Source organism: Molothrus ater, chromosome 2 (genome assembly GCF_012460135.2).
Source record: "Molothrus ater isolate BHLD 08-10-18 breed brown headed cowbird chromosome 2, BPBGC_Mater_1.1, whole genome shotgun sequence".
NCBI lineage: Eukaryota > Metazoa > Chordata > Aves > Passeriformes > Icteridae > Molothrus > Molothrus ater.
Window position 1 is genome coordinate 21,989,734 of NC_050479.2, and position 21,690 is coordinate 22,011,423.

The 21,690-nt window shown below is 36.5% G+C and overlaps 1 protein-coding gene across 1 annotated transcript in view; it reads left to right on the forward strand.

The window, feature by feature from the left end:
- The window catches only part of PUDP (pseudouridine 5'-phosphatase), a 56,795-nt gene that overhangs the window by 10,067 nt on the left and 25,038 nt on the right, over positions 1–21,690 (forward strand). The window contains exon 2 of the mRNA XM_036386477.1: positions 12,803–13,021. Within this exon, the coding sequence (XP_036242370.1) occupies positions 12,803–13,021 (219 nt within the window). The remainder of the gene's footprint in view (positions 1–12,802; positions 13,022–21,690) is intronic.

The window sequence follows — 21,690 nt, forward strand, 5'->3', positions numbered from 1 at the left end:
TAAGTACATAATTCAGAAAGATTGTATTATGACTGGTTACAAAGTGCCCAATACCTAGGTGATGTAGGATATCAAATGTGTAATATTGAGTACTTACAGGTACTGGACTTTCCATTGGTAAAAGTAAAGGAATTGGTTACAATGTGCTGTAGTTCTGTTTATATAACAGTAGCTACTCCCTTCCTTCAATCCATAAAGAAGTGGCATTGATAATGTAAGCCCAGAAGCGTATATCATATATTCAAAAAAATAATTTACAATTATCTATGATTGCAGCTATTGTATAACTGTACTTAATGGCAGTCTAATTATGGAAAATGTATTACCCACTTTAATTGTCTATAGTGGAGCCTTGGAAACAATTGCAGACTAACAAAGAAATTATTTTTTCACAGAATAATGATGATGATGATGCAATTTAATTGCTTTAGTACTGACAGTGTAAATGCTTCCTATTTCCAGTTCAAGAGCTACTTAAGCTCCTCTGTGAGTCCAGTGTAGGGAGTTAAAATCTCAAGAGATATGCTAGGTTTTCTGTAATTAATAATTAGGATAGAGAGTAGTGAGGAGAAAAATCCCTCTCCTAAAGAAAACAGCTTTTTTTTTTTTTGTGTAATTTCAATTTTATTTGTTAGTGGAAAAAAAATTTAAATTGTATAGAATACGAGTTCATAACAGAAATTATGAGAGCCCCGTAGCAATACCACCATGGTCTGTGTCAACCTAACACAAGGACAAAATCTGCAATCTCTTTGCTTATGACAAGGTCAATGACTAAAGCAACCCTTTGTATTAGAAGGTGTAGACAGTAGCTGTAGTCAGCAGTGTGTAGTTCTCTTTTCTCTGATTGCAATGTTCTATACAATTGGATTCTCTTACTAATATTTAGATTTGCTTTTCAGAAAATAGAAGAAAAAAGGTACTTCTGCTTGTTGATTACCAGGTTTGCATTTTTGTGCAAATTTTTTAATCTCTTTGAAAACTACTTCTCAGAGGTTGTTAGAAAGATGTGGCCTAGAGTGTGTGCAGCTCTTGCAGAAAAGAAAGGTCTTTGGGTGACCAGCTGTGAACTTGCACACCTCATAGTTATTTTTTCCTTACATTTAGAAAACATGTAAGTTACCCTGTTTAACTGGTTATGCAGCTCTAACTATATGCCTAGGAAGTATTCTAACAGTTTAAAAACATAATGGGTCAAAAAGTATAGGACTTTTAATCTAAAAGTCATTAGTTCAGTGGCTCAGTTGAATGTATTCAGCAAATAAATCAGACGCTTTTCCTTTTGCTGATTGCGGGAGGAAGGGTACTGGATTTTTTTCCTTCTTTGTTTTTTAGATAGAGTGAAGGAAGTTTAGGCTATTTTTGTAAATAAAGTAAACAAATCTCTTTTATCTGCCTATTGAGCATATAAATCACCAGCCTGTCTTTTGCAAGCAATGGTACAGTAAAACTAAGAACACCCCAGCGTAGTAACTCCTGTGTCAGGCTTATTAAATTTCAGCCACTGGAGAGTGAAGCTGTTTGTGTCTCAAGATGTAAACTTTGACCTTAGCTTGCAGAACTGAGGCAGAAGGAAAGAAAGATTGAGGGAAAGTGGAATGACTTCTAGTTCAATTCTCAGTATCTCTTTTTATTTTTATCACATTACTCATATGGAAGAATGAAATGATGGACTGAAATTTCTTGCACTCTTTGAGTCTCTGAACACATTTTTTTCATTTAGTAGGATACACAGCAGTGTTTCTTGTAACTCTAAGCTGTCACACTCAAAAGAGAGTCATAAGGTAATATTTCCATTATGCCCAGAACCACTCTCTAGCAAAAGAAGATTCAGCCTCTCCCCTTTGAGATACCTAAAAATATAACCCTAATAGCTACTGTCAGAGAGTCTCCTTCCAGGTTTCCATTTCCCTTGTACTCCTCATGTGAATTGGGTTCACTGACATGTTGGTGAGATTCTCTCTCTGAACCTTTTTGTAATTACAGTATTCTTTCAGGATTGTACTGTATATAAGTTTTATGTCTTCTTATAAAACATCTCTGATACTGTTTTATTATTTTTCCCATTTTTAACAAGAGATGGTAGTATTTAGGTTAATGCATTTTGATGTTCAAAGACCTTATGCTTCTTTAAAGTTTTCATAATGTGCTAAAATAATACAAGGTCAGTTTGACTCAAGCATGGGAGTTAAGATTTCTTGATCATCTCCTCTTTGCCAAGAAAGGGACACTCTCAAAAAAGCTTCAAAAGCTGAAATACTTTACTTGAAAGTGAGCACTGGATCCAGTACTTACAGCCTTTAGGTACCTGACATGTGCCAAACTTTTAAATGTTTTCTGTGTCACTTCTACTACAATAAAATAATTGCGTGCAGTTGTTAAGATCTCATTATTGAGAGATGCCTCTATCCGAATTAAGGTACAAGCAGGATCATACACCCAAATTAATAGTATGGATTTTGTTTAACAGTAAAATGTGAGGTAGAAAGATTAAAAAAAGAGAGGAGGGAGAGACAGACAGACCAACAGACAAATTAAGCAGAATATAGTCACCACCCATGGGTCCAGCAGCATCCCATTGGTCCTTCTTCACCCTGGGCTTCTTAGTGGTGAGGGTCCCGAAGTTGTTGAAAAATTTTCACTATTTATACATTTTAGCAAACAAAGGAATTGGTGTTCATTGGCTACATAGTTCTCTTACTCTTTTGGTTAAATAATTCCCTCACTTCTAATGCTACTTAATCCCGTGCCCAGTCTTTCTGAGTTTTGAGTCAGGGGGTTTCTTGAGTCAGTGGGTTCTGATCTCCCCCTGCCAAATTTAGTCTGAGCTGATTTTAGCAGTGTTGCTCAGTTGGTTTTCCTTGTCCATAATCAGTGATACATTCTTGTCCCCCAGCTTTTTTTACCTCTCTCTAGCTTGAGATAGCATTTAGACAACAGTACCACCTTTACCTTTTCTCAAGTTCCTGTCAGGTGGCTTAATTTACTGTCCAAGTCCCAGGAATCAATGCAGGTATATTTGGGGGAGACACCTTCAGTGGTTGCAGATGAGCGTTTGCTTCTTTACACAGTTTGCCATAATGGGCAAAGTCCTTCAGTGGTAACAATGTTTGAGGCAGGCAACCATAATTTTTAAATCCTTACAGCAGCATAGAGGTTGATGAAGATTTTTGCAGATGAATGTCCCTGGGGTGGTTTCAAACTGAGGTGATTTGAAATCCTTTCACAGGTATTTTGCATCAGATATTTAATTTTGAAATGTTTCTTCCATGTCTTACTTGAACTGTAGCTGATGCTATTTGCTATTGTTTTTCAGCCTTCCTAATCAATCTGCATCTGCCATATTAAGTAGAGATTTTATATGATCGGAGGTAGAAATTTTGGGCAATAATTTTCATGACAGGAGGCTAACTTAAAGTATTCTGGTAAGGTTTTCCAGTTAATGAAAGTTACCTCAGTCTGTTTTTAGTTATATAATAACTAAATTAGTTGTAGTTCTATCTATAGAACTGTAGCTAGTATTAATATTAATAAATAACTAGTGTAGGTTCTATACTAGTATTACTATGTAGACTAAAACATGTAAGCAGAGAGGCTAAAGCTTTTTAGCAAAATTTCAGATACATACTGGGAGGAAAACTATGCACCTCTTCAGCATCAGGACTGAGAATTAGTGTGTAAATACTCATGAAGAAAATGAATGCTGTTAAAAATCTGTTATTGTGTACTAAACTCTGTAAGTGGCAGTTTGTTGGGGAATATTGTTACAAAGACCTGATAGAGTATGACTGCACTTGAATGACTGGCCTAATTTCCTGTGAATAGACATTCTTTTTGCCGTATGAGGTGTTCTCAGTGCACAGCATCTGCCAGCCTGTGGTTCAGGTTCTGGAGTACAAATGGTGTTTTAGCGCAGAAGCACAAAGGTGTTTTATGTTGGGTGCGGCTACGAGCAACCTGATCTAGTGAAAGGTGTCCCTGCCCCTGTCAGGGGGATTGGAACAGGTTGTATTTGAAGGGTCCTTTTCAATCAAGTTTTGTTTCATCCTGAAATCTTAAGTAAGCTGATTATATTCTAAAGCAAATTGCACTCTTCCAGGATTTCTGTGCTTTTACCAATGGGGCTGGGAAACAAAAAAACCACCATTTGTGACAGATGTAACTTTGGGTAGTCTTTCTCTGGGCTACAGGCTGTATTTGATCTAAGACTCAGTTGGAACTTGCCTCTGGTTTACTGCCAAGTCTGGAGGCAGGACAACTGTTGCTGTTGTGTGAGGCCTTTGAGTACTCTGTGAAACTAGCCCTCTATTCTGGTCCTCAGTCCCACATGGGAGGTGAGGGCTCTGGTCACGCATCTTCAGAGAAGCCTATGGCTCACCTGTGTGGAAGTTCCCTGTTATGTTGTGTTGAAGTTCCTTTTATGGGTATCTATATTATTACAGTTTTGAATTTTCTTCTACAGGTTTCCAACAAACAGTCATTGCACCTCATAAAACATAATTTTCAGTTCACTGTATCATACTTGCCTCATGAATCTCAAAGGTCTGAATCTTTTTTATGTATTTTAGTTAGTTTAGTTACTATAGTTAGTATAAGAAGTGCCTGGTATACAACTATTAAATAATTATTGTGACCAGGTCTTCTGCAGTATTTCTGTCTCTTTGCTCCTGTATGTAGATAGTCTGTGGAGACCCTGAGGGGGCATTCCCTGGTCTGGGGAGACACAGGAAGCTTCCCTCAAAAAGCTGTTAGATCCCATTGGCCCTTCCCTTGTTCCTATGTCTGTTCCTGTGTCCCTGAGCCACTCCCCCCCATTCCCTAATTGGCCCTCATCTTTGTACTGCCCTGAGACTAGGGTCAGCCCCCAGGCCCCTGGAGAGAGAAAGCTGCATCCACCTTGTGTGTCTGTCTGGGACTTGAAGATCTCACTGTGTGGCTGAATAAACATCTGTGGATATTAGGCAAAAATCCTTTTTGCTTCCTTACCCTGGACTATGCTAGCAGCAATTCAGCTTGCTACAATAGTCAGCCATGATGAAATGTCCTTGCTCTTGGAAAACCAAGCTATTTGATGATGTTTGGTTTTCTGCTCTTGGTGTTATCACTGCAGAGAAATCACTCTGTCCACAGATTTACCTCAAAAATTTTAGGCACTCTTGAGTGGACAGAAGAAATTGTCTTTATTAATCTGTAGTTCTCTGCGTTTTCTCTGTGGTAGTAATGTTTGACACATTGCCACCATTAAATTTAGAACATTGTCCAAGGCCACAGTAGAAATGTAATGGGTTTTTTTTTCCTATTGAAGTCACTCTGTCTTTTAAAATGTTTCCACTATTGAGGAAACAGACATTTTGACAGTATTACAGAAAGTGATTTAGAAACATGTAGCACTGAAAGTCAAACGTCTTGAATTTGCAGCTTGATCAAGTCTTTATATACATATATATGTATGTATATATAATCTCTTTGAGAATATATGCATATATTCTTAGAAAGATGAAACTGTTTTGAGAATAAGGAAATTGGTATTAGGAGAGACCTGTGATGTGCTGAAGAGAATTTTCCCTATGGCCTCATGTTATGTTTCTTTTTGAGGAAGGAATAAAGTTTCCTGACCCTTTTTTCCCCTTTCACAACTTTTTTTTTTTTTTTCCATTTCTGCTCTTTTAGGTTGTGGGTTAAACAGAACAGCTCTGGGATATCTGTTTAAGGAAGGTTATGTTTCCTATAGATAGCTCTTCCCAGAGAAAGTATGTATTTGTATTTGGCTTTGTGTGGCAAGGTTTTGGTAGCAGAGGAATTGTGTGGAAGGGTGGGCTACAGGGATGGCTTCTGTGAGAAGATGCCAGAAGCTTCCCTGATGTCCAACAGAACCAATGCCAGCCAGATCCAAGACCTGCCTCTGGCCAAGGCTGAGCTCATTAGTGACAGTGAGAGCACTTCTGGGATAACAGATTTAAGAAGGTGAAGAACACCTGCTGAACAACAGCAGCCAGGGCAGAAGAGATAGAATATGTGAGAGAAACAGGCCTGCAGGCATCGAGGTTGGTGAAGAAGGAGGGGGAGGACATGCTCCAGGTGCTGGAGGAGTCCTACTCCTGCAGAGGAAGGAGCAGCAGAGATGTGTGATGAACTGACCACAACCCTTCTTCTCTTTCACATGTGCTGCTGCAGGAGAGGAGGTAGAGAAGCTAGGAGTAAAGCTAAGCCCAGGAAGATGGGACAGGTGTAAAGGAAGGTTTTTTAAAATTTGGTGTTATTTCTTATTCCCCTGCTCAGTATAATTTCCCCAAATTGTGTCTGTTTAGCCTGTGATGGTAACTGGTGGGTCATCACTCCCTGCCCTCATCTCAACCCGTGAATCTTTTGTTATATTTTCGTTCCCTTGTCCAACTAAGGAGGAGGAGAATGACAGAGTAGCTTGGGACTTGGCTGAGTACCTGGCCCAACCAGGTACTTCTCTTAATTAAGAAGATACAATTAGTTATTCTTCTGCTGACTTTGATAACACAGTGACCCTTCTGGTTTCACAAGTTCCTTGGAGCATCTAATTTCAAAACAACTTTTTAAACCTTGTTTTGCATTCCTTTGGCTAGTGGACTGCTGCTCTGTGTTTTCAGCAACATCTTGAGAAGAGGAGGTACCCCCTTGGTGAAAGGCTAACTTCCTTGTGAATATGCTGTAAGCTGATAGGGTGCTCAGAGCTGGTAATTGCTTCTCTGGTTGAGAACATTGCTTGTATAAATTTCCATGGTATAGTAGCTCATATAATAATGATAGTGTAACTGTTGCCTGACTTGAGTTTCCCCATACACATTTTAAGAAGCTGTGTCTCTGTAAACTGTAGATTTCCACCCAACAGACAGGGTTTTGCAGGCATCATATCAACTGATGTTTGCATAGTTTAGTCTTTAATGGTTAAGAGCCTAAGAAAGCATATCAGGCAGTTTCTATGAATCAATAGCTTTTATATTTTTAAACTAATGAGATGCTGTCACATAGATGATGCTTAATAAGTACATTTTTAGGATGTTTTGTATTAAGTCACGTATATTGCCTTTGTATTTCAACGTTTGATTCCCTCATGCTCTGGAATTGAAATACAGACTTTCTTTACATTTTCATGTGTTGTTTTGCATTGGTGCCAGAGTATTGTTTACAGCTCCACATCGAAAAAGTTTGCATGCTTTATTTGTGAACTATTTCTTTCACTTCACTGTGGCATTAAAAAAGAAGGATAAGGTGTATATATGAATACAAGATAGCATTAAGATATATCTGCTGTATTAATGTAAACTAAAAGCCTTCTGAATTTGTTCAGAAGTTTCTTCTTCTCCCCATAGAAGTACCATGTTTCTCTGCATATAAAATGAGAAATTGGCTTCCTCTGTAGCTGCCATTGAAAAATTCTCCTAGTAATATAAGCCCACAGGGGGAAATACGTGATACTCATTTGGGAACAGTTTCATACAGCTGCTGTTGTTTGAGAATCAAATTTACTTCCTTTTTAAACCTGTTAGCAGTAACTTGAATTCATGGTAGGATCTATCAGAGAAGGGCAAACAGACTGACAGCACTGAATTAGCCAGTAGCAACATGTTTCTGTGGACCTAGTAAAGTAATCCCAATGCAACATGTTTGTCTACCTTGGAGTGTACTTATATTAACATTCAGGTACAAGGGAAAATAAGAAGTAGGTTTGCAAAAATTAAAGCTCCAGAACAGTCTTATACCTGCTCCTTACTAAAATGAATAATGGATATTTTCAGTGAGTTTTTCTAAGTGCTAATCAAAAATGTAATGGTTTACAAATCATTACTCAGTTAAATTGGAAGCAGTAATTTTAATTTTCAGCAATTATTTTTTTTCCTGTATCTTTAGAAGTTGTGGTTTATCAATCATGTAAAATGGTTTACTAAATAACTTGTTCTTTGTAAGTAGCTTATTATTTTGAAGTAGCCATTATTTGGTGCTTGATGTTTATTTTAATAGATACTTCACCTTCCTTTAACTTCCAGGGAGCAGTAAGATGAATTTAAATGGTACTGGTTATGAGAGTGGAAAGGTACAAGACATGAATATGACAGCAGCATTTCCCTTGGTTTGGTGGTCCAGACTGCCTTTAGGTTCAGCTTGCCTGGTTGGGTACATCAGCCTTGACATTTAGGCATGGCTCAAATGTTGCACTTGAGCATGTGTGAAACCACTGTTTGTTTCCTCCTGTGGCAGTGAAGTGGGAATGTCTAAGATGATAAATTTATATTTCATTTTTCTTCCTAAACAAGTTCATGGAAGGAATGGAGGAATACTACAGTAAAGAATGGAACATTCCTTTTCCTTCTGTACTTTCAGTGCTAAGCATTTTGAAGCACATTCCTTTAATGAGCCCTTAAGTCAAGAGGCTCCAGGTTGATTTGTATTCTTTGGCTAGTACTTATCCTGAGTTTCATTCTTTAAAGGACACTTTTGCCTGTAAAACACAGTTCTATACATACACCATATAAAAGTAAATACATGAAAATAAATGCCTGTATGCTATATATATATATATATATATGTACAAGCATATAAATGGTTTATCTGTATACAAGTGTATATATGCACATAACATAATAGCATAAAAAATGTCAGGTTATGTTAGAAAAACAGCCTTAGGATGGATTGAAGGACTGAGTTTTGTTTTCTGAGCTAGTGCTCTAACAGTTAGGCTATTATGCAAAAGGTAATTTCTGTTGCCTGCCTTCCTCATCCCTACTTTTGCTGGGCTGCTCTAAGTGATTTTGAGGTCAACTGTAAAACTGCTGGGTTTTTTTTTCCTTTTAGCCATCATGGGTGACCATAGTCAGGCATTTTTAAACTAGCTTTCATAGTAATGAAAGTGTGAATGGAAGAATGTTGAGGGGGAAGTGAAAAACTGACCTTTTGACACAAACTGTAAGACAGTTGTCTGCTATAGATGGTTTATTTAGAAAAATGGGTTGTTCAAACAAAGAACTCAAAACTAGTGATTAAGATGAGCTATGGCTAAAAGGAGGTTTCATGCCTACTAATCTCATCTACTTGATAAACTAGAGATTATTTTAGAATAACAATAACATAATATTCAATTAGAAGATGTATAACCTTCTAAAAAAATAAGTTCTGTATTCATGAAGTCATAATTTTCTGCCTTAAACTGTCTTTATGTGTAAGTGATAAACATGAGGCTTACATACTGTTTTGATGTTTGCTGTACCCCCAGCCTAGGTAGATCTGCACATCTAATTGTGACTCTGCAGTGATTCGAGCAGATCATGCACTCCATATATTCACTGTGGTGTGTTTCCAAGTGACCTGCAGGTCTTCCTGAATACATGTCAGCATATTTTTGTGCCAGATCAGAAACTGAGTAATCCAGTGCCTCTGTCATTTTGGTAACTTTATTTGTATTTATTGTGGCTGGCTTTTACGCACTCTAAACAACACCAGTGGAGCTGACTGTGCTTTTATGTTGAAGAAGGGTCACTATAAAAATGACTAGAAGATGATATGTGACTAGGGAATGAATATTACTCATTCCCACTGAAATCTAGCAAGCAGATGGACAGTACATTGTGCTGATAATGTCCACATAAAAGATATTTCAAGAGATGAGAGCTAAAGATAAAAAGAGTATTTTGAAAACTTATGCATTTACTCAAAATTGCAGGAGTTAAGAATTCTTACTTTTCCTTTCCACTATTAGAACAGGCCACTGCCACATATGTCCTGTTGTGTTCTCAGTTTGTATTCCTGATGGAGGTTAGCAGCTGGAGCTGGATTCACTTGCTGAAATGTGTGAGTGTGAAACACTTGGGAGGCTGTAGGGCATCATCTGGCTGCTTATGCCATGAGCTGTGAGTTGTGCCCAAATTACCTTTTTAACATTAGATGTGTGTGGATGTCTTGGACATACCAGCGTAAATACCAGTAGGTGCTTGTAATTAGGCACTTGAGTTGAACTTCTAATTCTTCTTGCTTATGTCATTTCATCAATGGGTTTTATTTATGTGTGGGAGCTAGATATAGTTTGTTTTGTATAGTAGGTTTATAGCAGTATGAAATTATGCTTCACTGATATATTTAAACTCTGATCAATCCTTTGAACTGTGTGTGGTTTCCTTCTTGTTACAATGGTGAAAAACCTAGCCTGCCTTTTTTTTTTTGAGATTGCTCCTTTCCAATAGGAATAAGAAATCTTGAAGCTATATCATTATTTAGTATTCGTGTAATGCTCTTTAATTATTAGGGAGACATGTAGATCTTCCTTTGTCTTCAATCAAAAGAAACATGTCCTTTTCTGTTAATCATGCATGTAGAAATTCAGCTTTATCAGCAGTGATTTTCTCAGATTCCAGCTGGATTTTACACAGTACGTATACATAATTTTTTCCCTCAGATTTCAGATTTGATTTGTGTGCTGTAGTGAAACATATCTATTTCAGCAAGTAAAATGCCAACATCCATGCTTTTGTCATCTACTCATGAAAATTAAAATAATTTTGATTTTTTTAAGGAAAATAAATAAAATTTCATTCACAAGTCAGCTATGTAATTTTAAAAATGCAGGACACTATTAAAGTAGTATATTTAGCAATTAAGTTGAACCTTTCAGTTCAAATAGATTAACGTGTAATTATTGTAGAGACCCATCGGAAAATGTTCATGTTCTAGAATTTTTTCTTTCCTTGCTTTGTTTTAATTCTGCTTAGCTTGTACTATTTAATAGGATGAGGATTGATTTTCAGTTTCAAATTTAAACTTAGGATAAGAATTTTTATGTCCTTCACCTGGTGAGTCTGAGATAAGGGAGAAAAAGTAGTTTATAAAAAAAAAAAGGAAAGTGAGAGCTCTGAATTTAAAAAATTGTATTCTTAATTTACATTCCTAGCTTGCAGAGAGTACCAGCTGGCATTTTCAAGCAAAATTGAGGAATTTTTGTTATTGTTCTCTTTTCTTTTCTCTTTTCTTGTGTCAGCCAGCTTATCACTTTTCAGAGCCCATTTGCCTGTGTTTCTGTTGTGATACCTTTCCTGTGTGTTTGAGGGATCTCCAAGATCCCTCGTATTTTTTTTCCCTTATTTGCAGTTGTTTGAGGAGCATTTACAAAGAGTAGTACAGGGGCTTTTGCCTCTATTTTTAAGGTAAGAGGTTTCTGTGAACCCCTTGGTGCTCTGTTAAACATTCCAGATAAGTATGTTGGGTCTTCATCTGATCTTTCGGCCCAACATCCCCTCTAGTTACTGAGAGGAGACATGGACTAGAGCACTCTGACAGGTGGCAAAGAATCTATTCTGCACTGCTGTGGGTTCTCACGGTGGTGAAATGGCCCCTGTGTTTCTCATTTGCTTTCAGATGAGACTCGTCTGCTGATCTCAGGATGACATCACTGTGGTGAAGTAGGGAGTGTTTGTCAGACTGCAGGGAAGGACTTGGCATCTGTTGCAGTCATGGGCTCTGTGCTTCTTTCTTCAGACAGTGTTCTCCTTAGTATCTTAGTTAAAGCTTAACGTTTAATCACTCCTACATAACTATTATGAATTCAGAAATTGACACAATATCCACATGAATAATTTCACTATTTTATTATCTCCATTAAAAATATTTTACTTGGCAAAGGACATGTTGATAAGTGAAGTCCCTAGTTTCTGTAAATAAATCTCATAAGATCAACTTGTTTCTTTGCTTGCTTTTGCCTTTTATTTCTAAAATGATGATAATAGACATATCTGTAGAGATACAGAAGGCAGAGACAAGCATGAGAAGGAAATGAAAGGTTAACAGAAGTAGCTGACTTTACAGAGGAGACTTCGTAAAAAGGTAAACACACTGGTAGAAAAGCCAGTGTTTGAGATCTTTGCTGACATGAAGACAAGAGTTGGAAGAACATGTCATCTCCATATTAGTGTTAAATTCAATGTTAAAGACCTTCTTTTTCAAAAATTTGTAAGGGGGAGGAGGGAAGGAAAGGATGAATCGTTTGTTTGTGTTTAAAAAAATAGCTTTAATCCTAAAACCACCTTTGAGATATAAGCTGATAGTATCCCTGCAAAATTCAATCTGAAGTTTGATCTTGTCTGAAATCCACTGGAAATACAAGTGAGTGTGTTTTGCTTGAGTAATCTCTTGTAAATGCAGTGGTGCCAGCAGCTCTGTAATAATGACCATAATGTCTTTGAAGGCACTTAGAAGCTTCCTCTCAAAGATACTCTTAAATAATAAAATCTTTTTTCTTTTTTCAATATATATAGAATGTGTAATGGCATTCCCCTAAAGTACCAGATTTCTTCCCTTCCCTTCCCTTCCCTTCCCTTCCCTTCCCTTCCCTTCCCTTCCCTTCCCTTCCCTTCCCTTCCCTTCCCTTCCCTTCCCTTCCCTTCCCTTCCCTTCCCTTCCCTTCCCTTCCCTTCCCTTCCCTTCCCTTCCCTTCCCCTCCCCTTCCCCATGAAAAGCATACATAGAGTACTTAAATTAAGACACTGCTTGCCAACTTGGATAGTGAAGAAAGGGGATGAAAGAGCAGATCCAGAAAGTTATTTGTTCAGACCCTAAGATACATTTCCTTAATGCAGAAATGACAGTTTGAAAAATCTGGGTAGCTTTGAGGCGATGGGAGAAGCCTTGGTTCCCTCCTGCAAATAAAGGGAGGCATTTTATCCACTCTGCTCCATGCCCTCTGGCTCCTGGCAGTTCATGCTCTGACCTTTTATGTGGTCTCTTAGCAAGACCAGCTGCCTACTTGTTTGTACATAGGTTTAAATTTCTTTTTTTTTTTTTTTTTCAGATACTGAGATTCTCTATACAAAAGTGTATGACGAGATCTGCAGGCGTTATGGAAAGAGCTATACCTGGGATGTGAAATCCTTGGTTCTAGGTAGACAAGCCCCAGAAGCAGCAGGGATTATTCGAGATCATCTCAATCTTCCAATAACCAAAGAAGAGTTATTCAAGGAAAGTCAATCGATGCTGGAGAAGATATTCCATACTTCTGGGCTGATGCCAGGTATGTTTCTTTGCAGCATTTATAAGGTCTTTATGGAATAATTTAAATGCTAATCAAGGTAGAAATCTGTAATCTGCCTTCCATAAAGCAGTCGCTCTTACAGATTATATTTCATTGCTCTTGTTTAAGAAAATTTACTAAATCTACTGTTTATTTACCTGTTTAAAAAAGGATATTTTTCCTATTAAAGTTGACTAATTTTTTTTTCCTGTTTACTTGGAGAAAAGCTTTTTTTCATGTTTTAAAAGAACAAAAAAGACTAGATACATGTGCATGAATTCTGTTTGGTAAACTAGACATTTTTTGTAACTTTTTTTGGCAGCTGTGTATTACGTGGCTATGAGCACAGTCTGACTTTGTTCAGCACAGATGCATTTGCCTGCACATACAAAAGTATGTGTGCCCATGGGTTCTTTATGTTGGAATTATTCTCACCTAACCCGAAAATTGTAATTCAAATACTGTGTCTGGGTGTGTCGATGGAGAAGGAGGGTTTTTCAGGTTATTCTAAGACAGGGGAATTTCTTTACCTTCTGAAGATACATCCTTTACCAGTGATTATGTAGGATGCTCAAGTGAGTAACTTCAATGAGGTAACTCAAGATAAGCAAGAGGACCAATCTTGCCTGTAATGTAAATGCATTCTTTTGTATTGAGTTAGATTTAGATTTGAAGTGCTTAGAGAGAAATCATCAGCCATGCAACACTATCAGCACCTAAAGCTAGGATTACTGCTAACTTTATGTGCAATGTTAAACTTTATGGAGCAAGTATCAATAATTTATGATGAAAAAAAAAACCAAAATCAGAAGGACTATAGAAAAGGTATTAGAAGTGAAATAACTGCATGTCACTGTATGTGTTTAACAGTTATCATTTTTTCTCTTTTGAATGTGTGCTCATTTGTTCTGACAATTTCTACAGCGCATTAATATTTTAATTTTTAGAGCAAATTTTTTATACCTAGTTTCATAATGCATTAAGAAGATGGAAGTTAAAAATATGTGATATATTAGGAATAAGTAACAAGTAGCAAAAAAAAAAGTGTGATTTTTCAGCAGCTTAAAAAGCTTTAGTATATTTTGTGTCCAACTTAGTTCTTACTCTTAGTTATGTCTCTAATGTCTTTTATAGGCAAGATTTTTCAAATTGCATCTCTCTCACTTATACATCCACCTGAGACTGTAAGCCTAGTTAAACTTTCCAGAAAACAAGAAAGTTGGATTGATGTGTTTTTTTGTTTTTTACCTCAAGCTTCTGGGACTGACTTTTCAAATATATCTTTTGCAAGCCAAACAAAAAAAACTTGCATGGGTTTAGAAAATGCCAGATGAACAGACTAGGTAAAATGTTGAGTAGCACAGAGGAGATATTCCATGACTGCTGAGGACTGTGATAATGTGGCTGAGCTGGCTTAAACAGAGTTAGAAAGGTGATGGAACAGATTAGCCAAAGGAAACATGAAGTTTTCTACTGTTCCTGCCTTCAAGAAGTGAATTTTGTCCTCACTGAAGCTGGGCTATTATGGATGAAACAAGCAAAATTCGTATGAGGAGAAACAAGTAAACATTTTCATCACCAAAATTTTTCAACTGATTATCTTTTCAGTATGCAATAACTTTTTTCAGTCCATATTCTAAAGTAGAATTGATGTGAACTAGGATGCAAGCTGAATTGCCATGAATTTTGGGAAAACAGGATGATGACAGCTGATAAGCTAGGGGAAAATGTCTCCAGCTACTTACTATTCAGTTTCTTTAAGAACTTTTCTCCAGTTAACCAGATTTTTTAAGCCAATTCTGTCTTTTTGTATCTTCTGAGGATGTTTATTAATAGATTGTGGATTTATTCTATAGTCACTTAATGTTGTTGAATTAAGAATGAGCTTCTTGAATGTGTTGTGCAAGATGTAAGATTGTGGTAATGCTTTGAGTTTACCATTCTTCTCTGAATAAACTGATCTTTCAGATGGTTACAGGTAAATACAGGAAAGTGAAAGTTAATTGTCATACTAATGGTGTAATAGTCCTCTAAAGTGCTGTGTCTCTGGTCATCTTTGACAGTTAATAGACAGATGACATTCTATTTTTCAAACTGTTTCTAAAAGTTGTGAAAAAAAATTGGATTGAAATTTGATTTGGTGGAAAGCACTGCTAAACAGTGGCCAACGATGTTTGAAAAAGTGGCTCAAACAAAATGGCACTTGTTTCTGGATGAGCTATGGACATGATCTTGCCAAAGATGATAGCGCTATAAATTCCTAAATCATGTAAAGGTATGTCAATGATGGCTGAGGATAGTGTGGAAGTTGTATAAAAATTTAATTGGCAAAGCAGCTCTTCAACTGACAAGTTAGAAACTTGTCCTGGTTCTGACTGAGATAGAGTTTATTTCCTTCTTAGTACCAGGTGCAGTGCTATGTTTTGGATTTAGTACAATAATAAAGTTGATAACACACTGATGTTTAAGTAGTGCTTGTCCCAAATCAAGGATTTTTCATTTTCTGCTGCTCTGCCAGTGAATAGGTGCACAATAAGCCAGGAGGGAGCATGGCCAAGACAGTTTATCTGAACTGGCCAAAGGGATATTCCATACCATAGCACATCATGCCCATGTGTAAACTGGGGTTGGTACCCAGGAGAGGGACCTACTGTGGCTTGAGGATGGTCTGGGCATCAGTCAGCAGGTGGTGAGCAATTGTATCGTGCATCACTCTTCTTAGATTTTATCTGTCTCTCCTCCTCTCCCTTTCATTTTACAACTGGTAGTATTAATATTATCATTATTACTTTGCTTTTATTATTAATCTGTTCTTATCTCAACCCACAAGTTAGTTTTTTTCCTGATTCTTCTTCCTGACCCACCAGGTAGGAACGCACACAAAGTGAGAAGCTGTGTGGTACTTAGTGTCCTGATGGGGTTAAACCATGGCACAGGCTGTATGACAGGCATACCACTTAGTGTACAACACCTCTGAGACATAAGTGGCTGAAGACAGAATTTGGGCTATCTTTAAAATTTCCTAAATACCTCACTTTTTCTGAAGTATTTTTGTAGTCCCCAAAACTATGTCAAAGGATACCTAGTAGCAGTGGGTAGCACTAAAGTTGTTATTTCAATCATAACTGTTCAAGGCCTGTGTGAGTAAAGATTGTTGGACTCGATCCTTGTGGAACTCCTCCAAATCAGCTTATTCTGTGATTCTGTGAAATGAGAAGTAGTATTTTTATTAAACTAATTAAAGTGTAGAGAAGCTTTTGAACATAGTAAGTCATCTTCATATCACTTTTAAAATACACATTTTCTATTCTGAGTTTTCAGAGTTCACATGTATTTACTTTCTAAAAAAAGCAACTAATGAAGAAAGATACAGAATAATCACCCTAAGCCTAGCTAATATTTTTTATTATTTCCATACATGTAGCCTTTTCCTTTCTGTAATAATTAATATGAACTTCCACTTGAATCTGAGGAAACACAGAATCTATGGAAACTTCACAATATAACCTGATTTCATTGACTACTTGGTGCTTGCATTTAATTAGGTTAAGAAATATACTGTATTTATGGTGTTTTGTTTGTATGGTATTATTATTATTAATAATTTTGTTTGTTTGTTTGTTTACTGTCTTGAACTAAAGCAATCCTACATTATATTGTTTCTTAGATTATTAGATGTCTGGCCTTGTAATAAGGACAGCGATCATTTAGAAGAACATGAGGTATTATTGTATATGATGGTTCTCTCTTCCAGCCTGCTCAAAATGTTTTTCAGTTGATTAACACCTTAGCTAAATTACTTGTAAACTATAAAGAAATATTATGTATGATGGTTGGAGCAGATCTGAAAGCCTTGTGAGCTGTTTGGATTTTGTTTAAGGGTAGGAAAATGTGGATATGTCTACTATATGTCCTTCCTAGCAGAGAATGCCAGCTTTCAGATAAATTAAGAGCAACAACACACACACACATATTTGATATTTCTCGATTTCCTATTGATTTCTTTGTTTTCTTTCTGGGATTGCATTGTGGATAAAATACTATTTATCAGAAATAAGATGTAATTGTTACCTAGGTGCCAATGAGAGAAGAACTAAGCAGTGGCAAGAGGGGTATAATACATGTGGTGTTTGTGAAAGCATATGCCACTGAAAATGACACTGCTTGTTTATTTGAGGCCTTCTCAGCCATGTAGGACATCCTGTAATGTAATTTTGAAGCTTAGGTTTCACAGAATTTCTAATAAATTCTAGGTGTTTAACTTATTATGGTCCTACTTGCAATATATGCTTTCTTGAGAAAAGGTCCTGTGAAGTTCATTCTAAGGGCATTTTCCTTACATAACTTATATTCATCTCTTTAGGATTGAGACATTAGAGGAGACAGGGGGGCTGTCTGTGTAGGTCTGAGTATTTATGTGTTCCAGCACTCTGTGCTGACAGTACACAAACCAGCTGTTTTCCTGAAGCTGGAAGACTGTAGGACTTCAGCTCTGTGTATAAGACATCAAACAGTGAATTTTCAGACTAAGGTACTGTCAGAGCTTGCTGTGTGATTGTCTGTATGATGGTCTTATGCCTTCAAATAAATCAGCTGCAAGCAGAAATGTAAACACCAGTGTGGGTGAGTGAGGGTCCTTAGTGACGCTGAGTCCCCAGGCAGGTGCAAAGGAGAGCTGCTTTATTGCAAAAACCAGGCCTTTTTGAGCAGTTAGCCCAGTTAGCAGTTATCAGCTACATACTTTTAAATCAGTACAAACATAATTCAGCCACCATACACCATGATGTGAACACACCATGGTTGCATAACTTATTTTTCTCCCCCTGATTCAGCTCAGTCTCTTTCCCACAGTTCTTTTCTAGTTAACTAAAGTAACAGACCTGAGCCATGATTTTGTAAGGCCTTCCTTTTGTAAGGTTTTACTGATATGCAACGCAAGAGACATTCAGTTGGGGAACAGAGGAAACTGAAATTAGGGTTCTGCCCTGAAGTGGTGTCTATAATTCTCTTCCTCATTTCACATGTTTTCCCAGTTCACCATGGAGATGACTTTCTTGCTTATCTTGAAAAACATTCTTATATACTACTGTAACATGTTCATAGATGGAAGTTTGGTTGGAGATTAATATTTGAAAAAAACAGAAGAGCTTTATAATTTTTCCTTCTTTATCTGAAAGCATTTTAAAAGAAATAGATCTGAACCTGCATATGCAGAAGTGGTACAAGAACAGTGTTTTGTTCATGGATAGACAAATACAAGAAAAGGGATTGTATAAAAATTTGAAATTATATAAAATAAAATGTAGCAAAAATGTATGTGCTGTTCACTGTTCTAAACTATTGTGCATGACACAGAGATTATATTTATATAAAGCTAAAAGGAAAATAAAAATTCTCTTTGCTTTCAATCAATTTGACTTAGCTTTCAGGAGTTTCATCTTGTTAATTTTCACTTCATGATCAATAATGTCATTTATTATAAAATGTGATAGCTTAAAAGGAATAATATAGAAAACAGTGTTGTAATAGCATGTAAATAATTAGATAGGGATTCTTATTAGATCATTTTAGTGTAACATTATTTGGTTTCCTGAACTCTTGGTGTACATGTATGCATTAGTCAATTAGAAGGAAAATGTGACAGTTAGCCCAAGGGTTTTGTTGTTCAGTATAAGTCTTATTTTTAGTTTGTCAGTTGATCCAGTGTATTAGTCACCATGATATCAGCTGAATCTAAGGAGAACAACACCACATCCGGAGTCTAATGGAGGGATAAAAGTTCATTTTTCAAAAAGAATAAAATAATGCACATACTTTTCTGCAAGTTTCAGAACAAAAGAGTCGATCTCTTTCTTTTAAATGTGTCTGTGGTCTCAGAAGAAATAGGTCCTTTCTGTTTGTTTGATTTGTTTTCTTCTTTCCCTCAAAGTTGATAACTTCATTGACATTTGTGATTAATTGGGTTTTAAAGATGCTGACATTTAAAGTTGATCCACCTTCTTTGCAGTTTCTGTAACAAAACTCTGCTTACAATTCTTTTCAGCTATTTTTCTGTGCAATAGTCACTAATACTTAACTGTTGTAGTTATAATATATTAAGGTTCTGTGTCGATCTAAAACTTGTTATTTAAAGAGATAGTGTAAAGTTACAGTATTTACCTCTTTTACTATCTAAAAACAAGAGTACATTTGGAAATAAATCATAGCAATGTGGGATATTTTTTCCTAATTTTTTTATAACTACTTGAAGAATTTATGCTGTTCTGCATAAGATATTTATTGCCTGTGGCCATATTTATTGCCTGCATGCCACATTTGGGGTGTATTCTTCTGCTGGAAAAACAGAGACCCTTATTTCTTTTGGCATTTCTTGAATTTTTATTGTTGTTCTATACTACTTAGAGTATAGAACAGTAGGAGAAGTGGAGGGTAGTCCCAAGAAGTCTAGCAGAGGGGTCCCTCTGGGATGGGTGGGCCATGATCCCTTACATGGTGCCACAAATAAGTTAGAAGTTAGGGAGATCACGGGAATTTTCAGTATACTTCTTCATAGCCATTGAGTTTTCAATTGGTTGGTTTTGATTGTCATTACATTGAAAAATCTTTGTAGCTAAAGTAGATATAATGACACGCTATTTGCCAGGGGAAGTTTCTTACAGATCTTTAAAGCAGTTCCTCAATTCCCCTTCTGTTGATGCTTTCTTAAAAAAAACAATGAGAAAGATACTAAGGAAGATATTATATTCTTAATGAAGAACTATATGCTGAATTAGTAAAATAATTGTCAGTAATTTGATGTGGTGGCAAAGCGTCTAGAACTAAACTGGTGGTAATTGATGCAAACAAAAATGGATTTTCCTGATCTATAGCTTTTACAAAGAGGGAAGCAAACCTGAAATTAAAATATTTTTCAGCTGCTCTTGTTCTGAGCTTGTCAAGTTGTGCTAGCTATTAGTCCAAATACAGTTTAATTTTTTTTGTGGGCAGCTGATTTGCCCCTTGCATTTTTTTTTCTATCTTGCTCTATTTACATGTGTGCAAATAATAATTTTTAAGGGGCATGTTCTCTGAATAATGTAAATATTTTCTCTCTGGAGATATTAGCTAAAACTGCATTTTAGCTCCCTTATTGTGAGGGAAGCCAAAAAGAGAAATCAAACACACATGCAGACACATTTACACACTGAAATCATGATGTGCTTGAGGAATACAAGAGAGAACCCTGGAGAAATAACCTTTCTGCAACAGTGCTTCTCTCTGGCTTGCTACCTCCAATAGAAACAAAATAAGCATACCCAGTGAGAGATGAACTGAAGCTGTGATACAGTGGGACTGAAGAAAATTAGCTATTTGAAAAGAGCACAACTTTAGAGAAAACTAACGATATCATAGAAAGGGCGTAGGAGATAGGAAGAGTCTTCTGCTTGTGTAATCTTTGGACTGCTTTATGTTACAGCACTTATGCATGCTAGCCTTGCTAAACATTCCAGTTTATTAAATTCTTTAGAATGAATGCATTTTATTTTAGGGAAGAGACACTTATACTACTGCTTTACATTAAGGAATCAGTGCTTCCATTAATTTAATACAGACTTACTTGGCATGATTCAGAATGAAGATATAAACTATCTGGCATAAAAAGCTGTCTTGTTTTTAACATTGTATTTTAGTTAGAGGACATAGTAGCATCATTTGAGAAAAAGTGCACTTTCTTATTATAACCACTTAACGGAGCGTAAGAAGGCTTTTAAATAGCTGATGTATTGACCTTAGAGGAAGAGTAGTGCTTGTTATATCTGTCCATCTCAAAATCTAACATTAGAGAAGTGCATGTATTTAAAGTTTGAAGGCCATCTTCAAATACAAGCATGGAGCTGGAAATCTCAGTTATTAATTGTTTGGTTCAATTTTGGAGAATAAATGAGAAATCTGCAGAGAGTCATACCTACACGTCCTATTTCCAGATAGATAGATTAGTTACTGCACCTATTCACTAATCTACACACTTTGTTATCAGTAGAACTTACAGCTTCTCAAAGTTGGGCATATGACTATACCTGGGAAAAATGTATGGCAGATAACGTGGTTGTTTATGGAATTGAATGGCTGGATCACAAGGGAAATACAAATCAGAGGTGCTGATGTGGCAAAGGAGGAGTAGGAATGATTTAATGGTTTAAGGGAGTGGAATGGTTTAAGAGAGTAGGAATGGTTTAAGGGAGTGGAGACCAGACCTAATGATGACAGTGAATCAGGAGGAAGGGAATAAGATTATTTTTGTATAACCAGGCATGGAAAATAGGATAAGAATTAATGTAGTTGTAACATGAAAATAGAATTGTGCTCAAGTTGTTTCAAGGAGCCCAAAAGTCTACTGGACTCTACTTGAACCTAAAGTACCTGAAACTAATATCCTATGTCCAGTACAGTTGGGATTAATGCCAGAAAGCACAGCTGAAATGATTTTACAGGTATGCAGGATTTTCATTTCGGAATTGATAAAGACCAGACACCCACACTTGTTCTTTATTAGATAATGCTAATTGTTTTGTCTGGGAAAGGTATCCAGCATTTAGAATACTTCAGCAAAGGAGCATTAAAAACCCTTCAGAGAAAACTCAAAACTTGCACTGAATAACAAAGTATGTTTCCCTCTTAGACAGACTGGT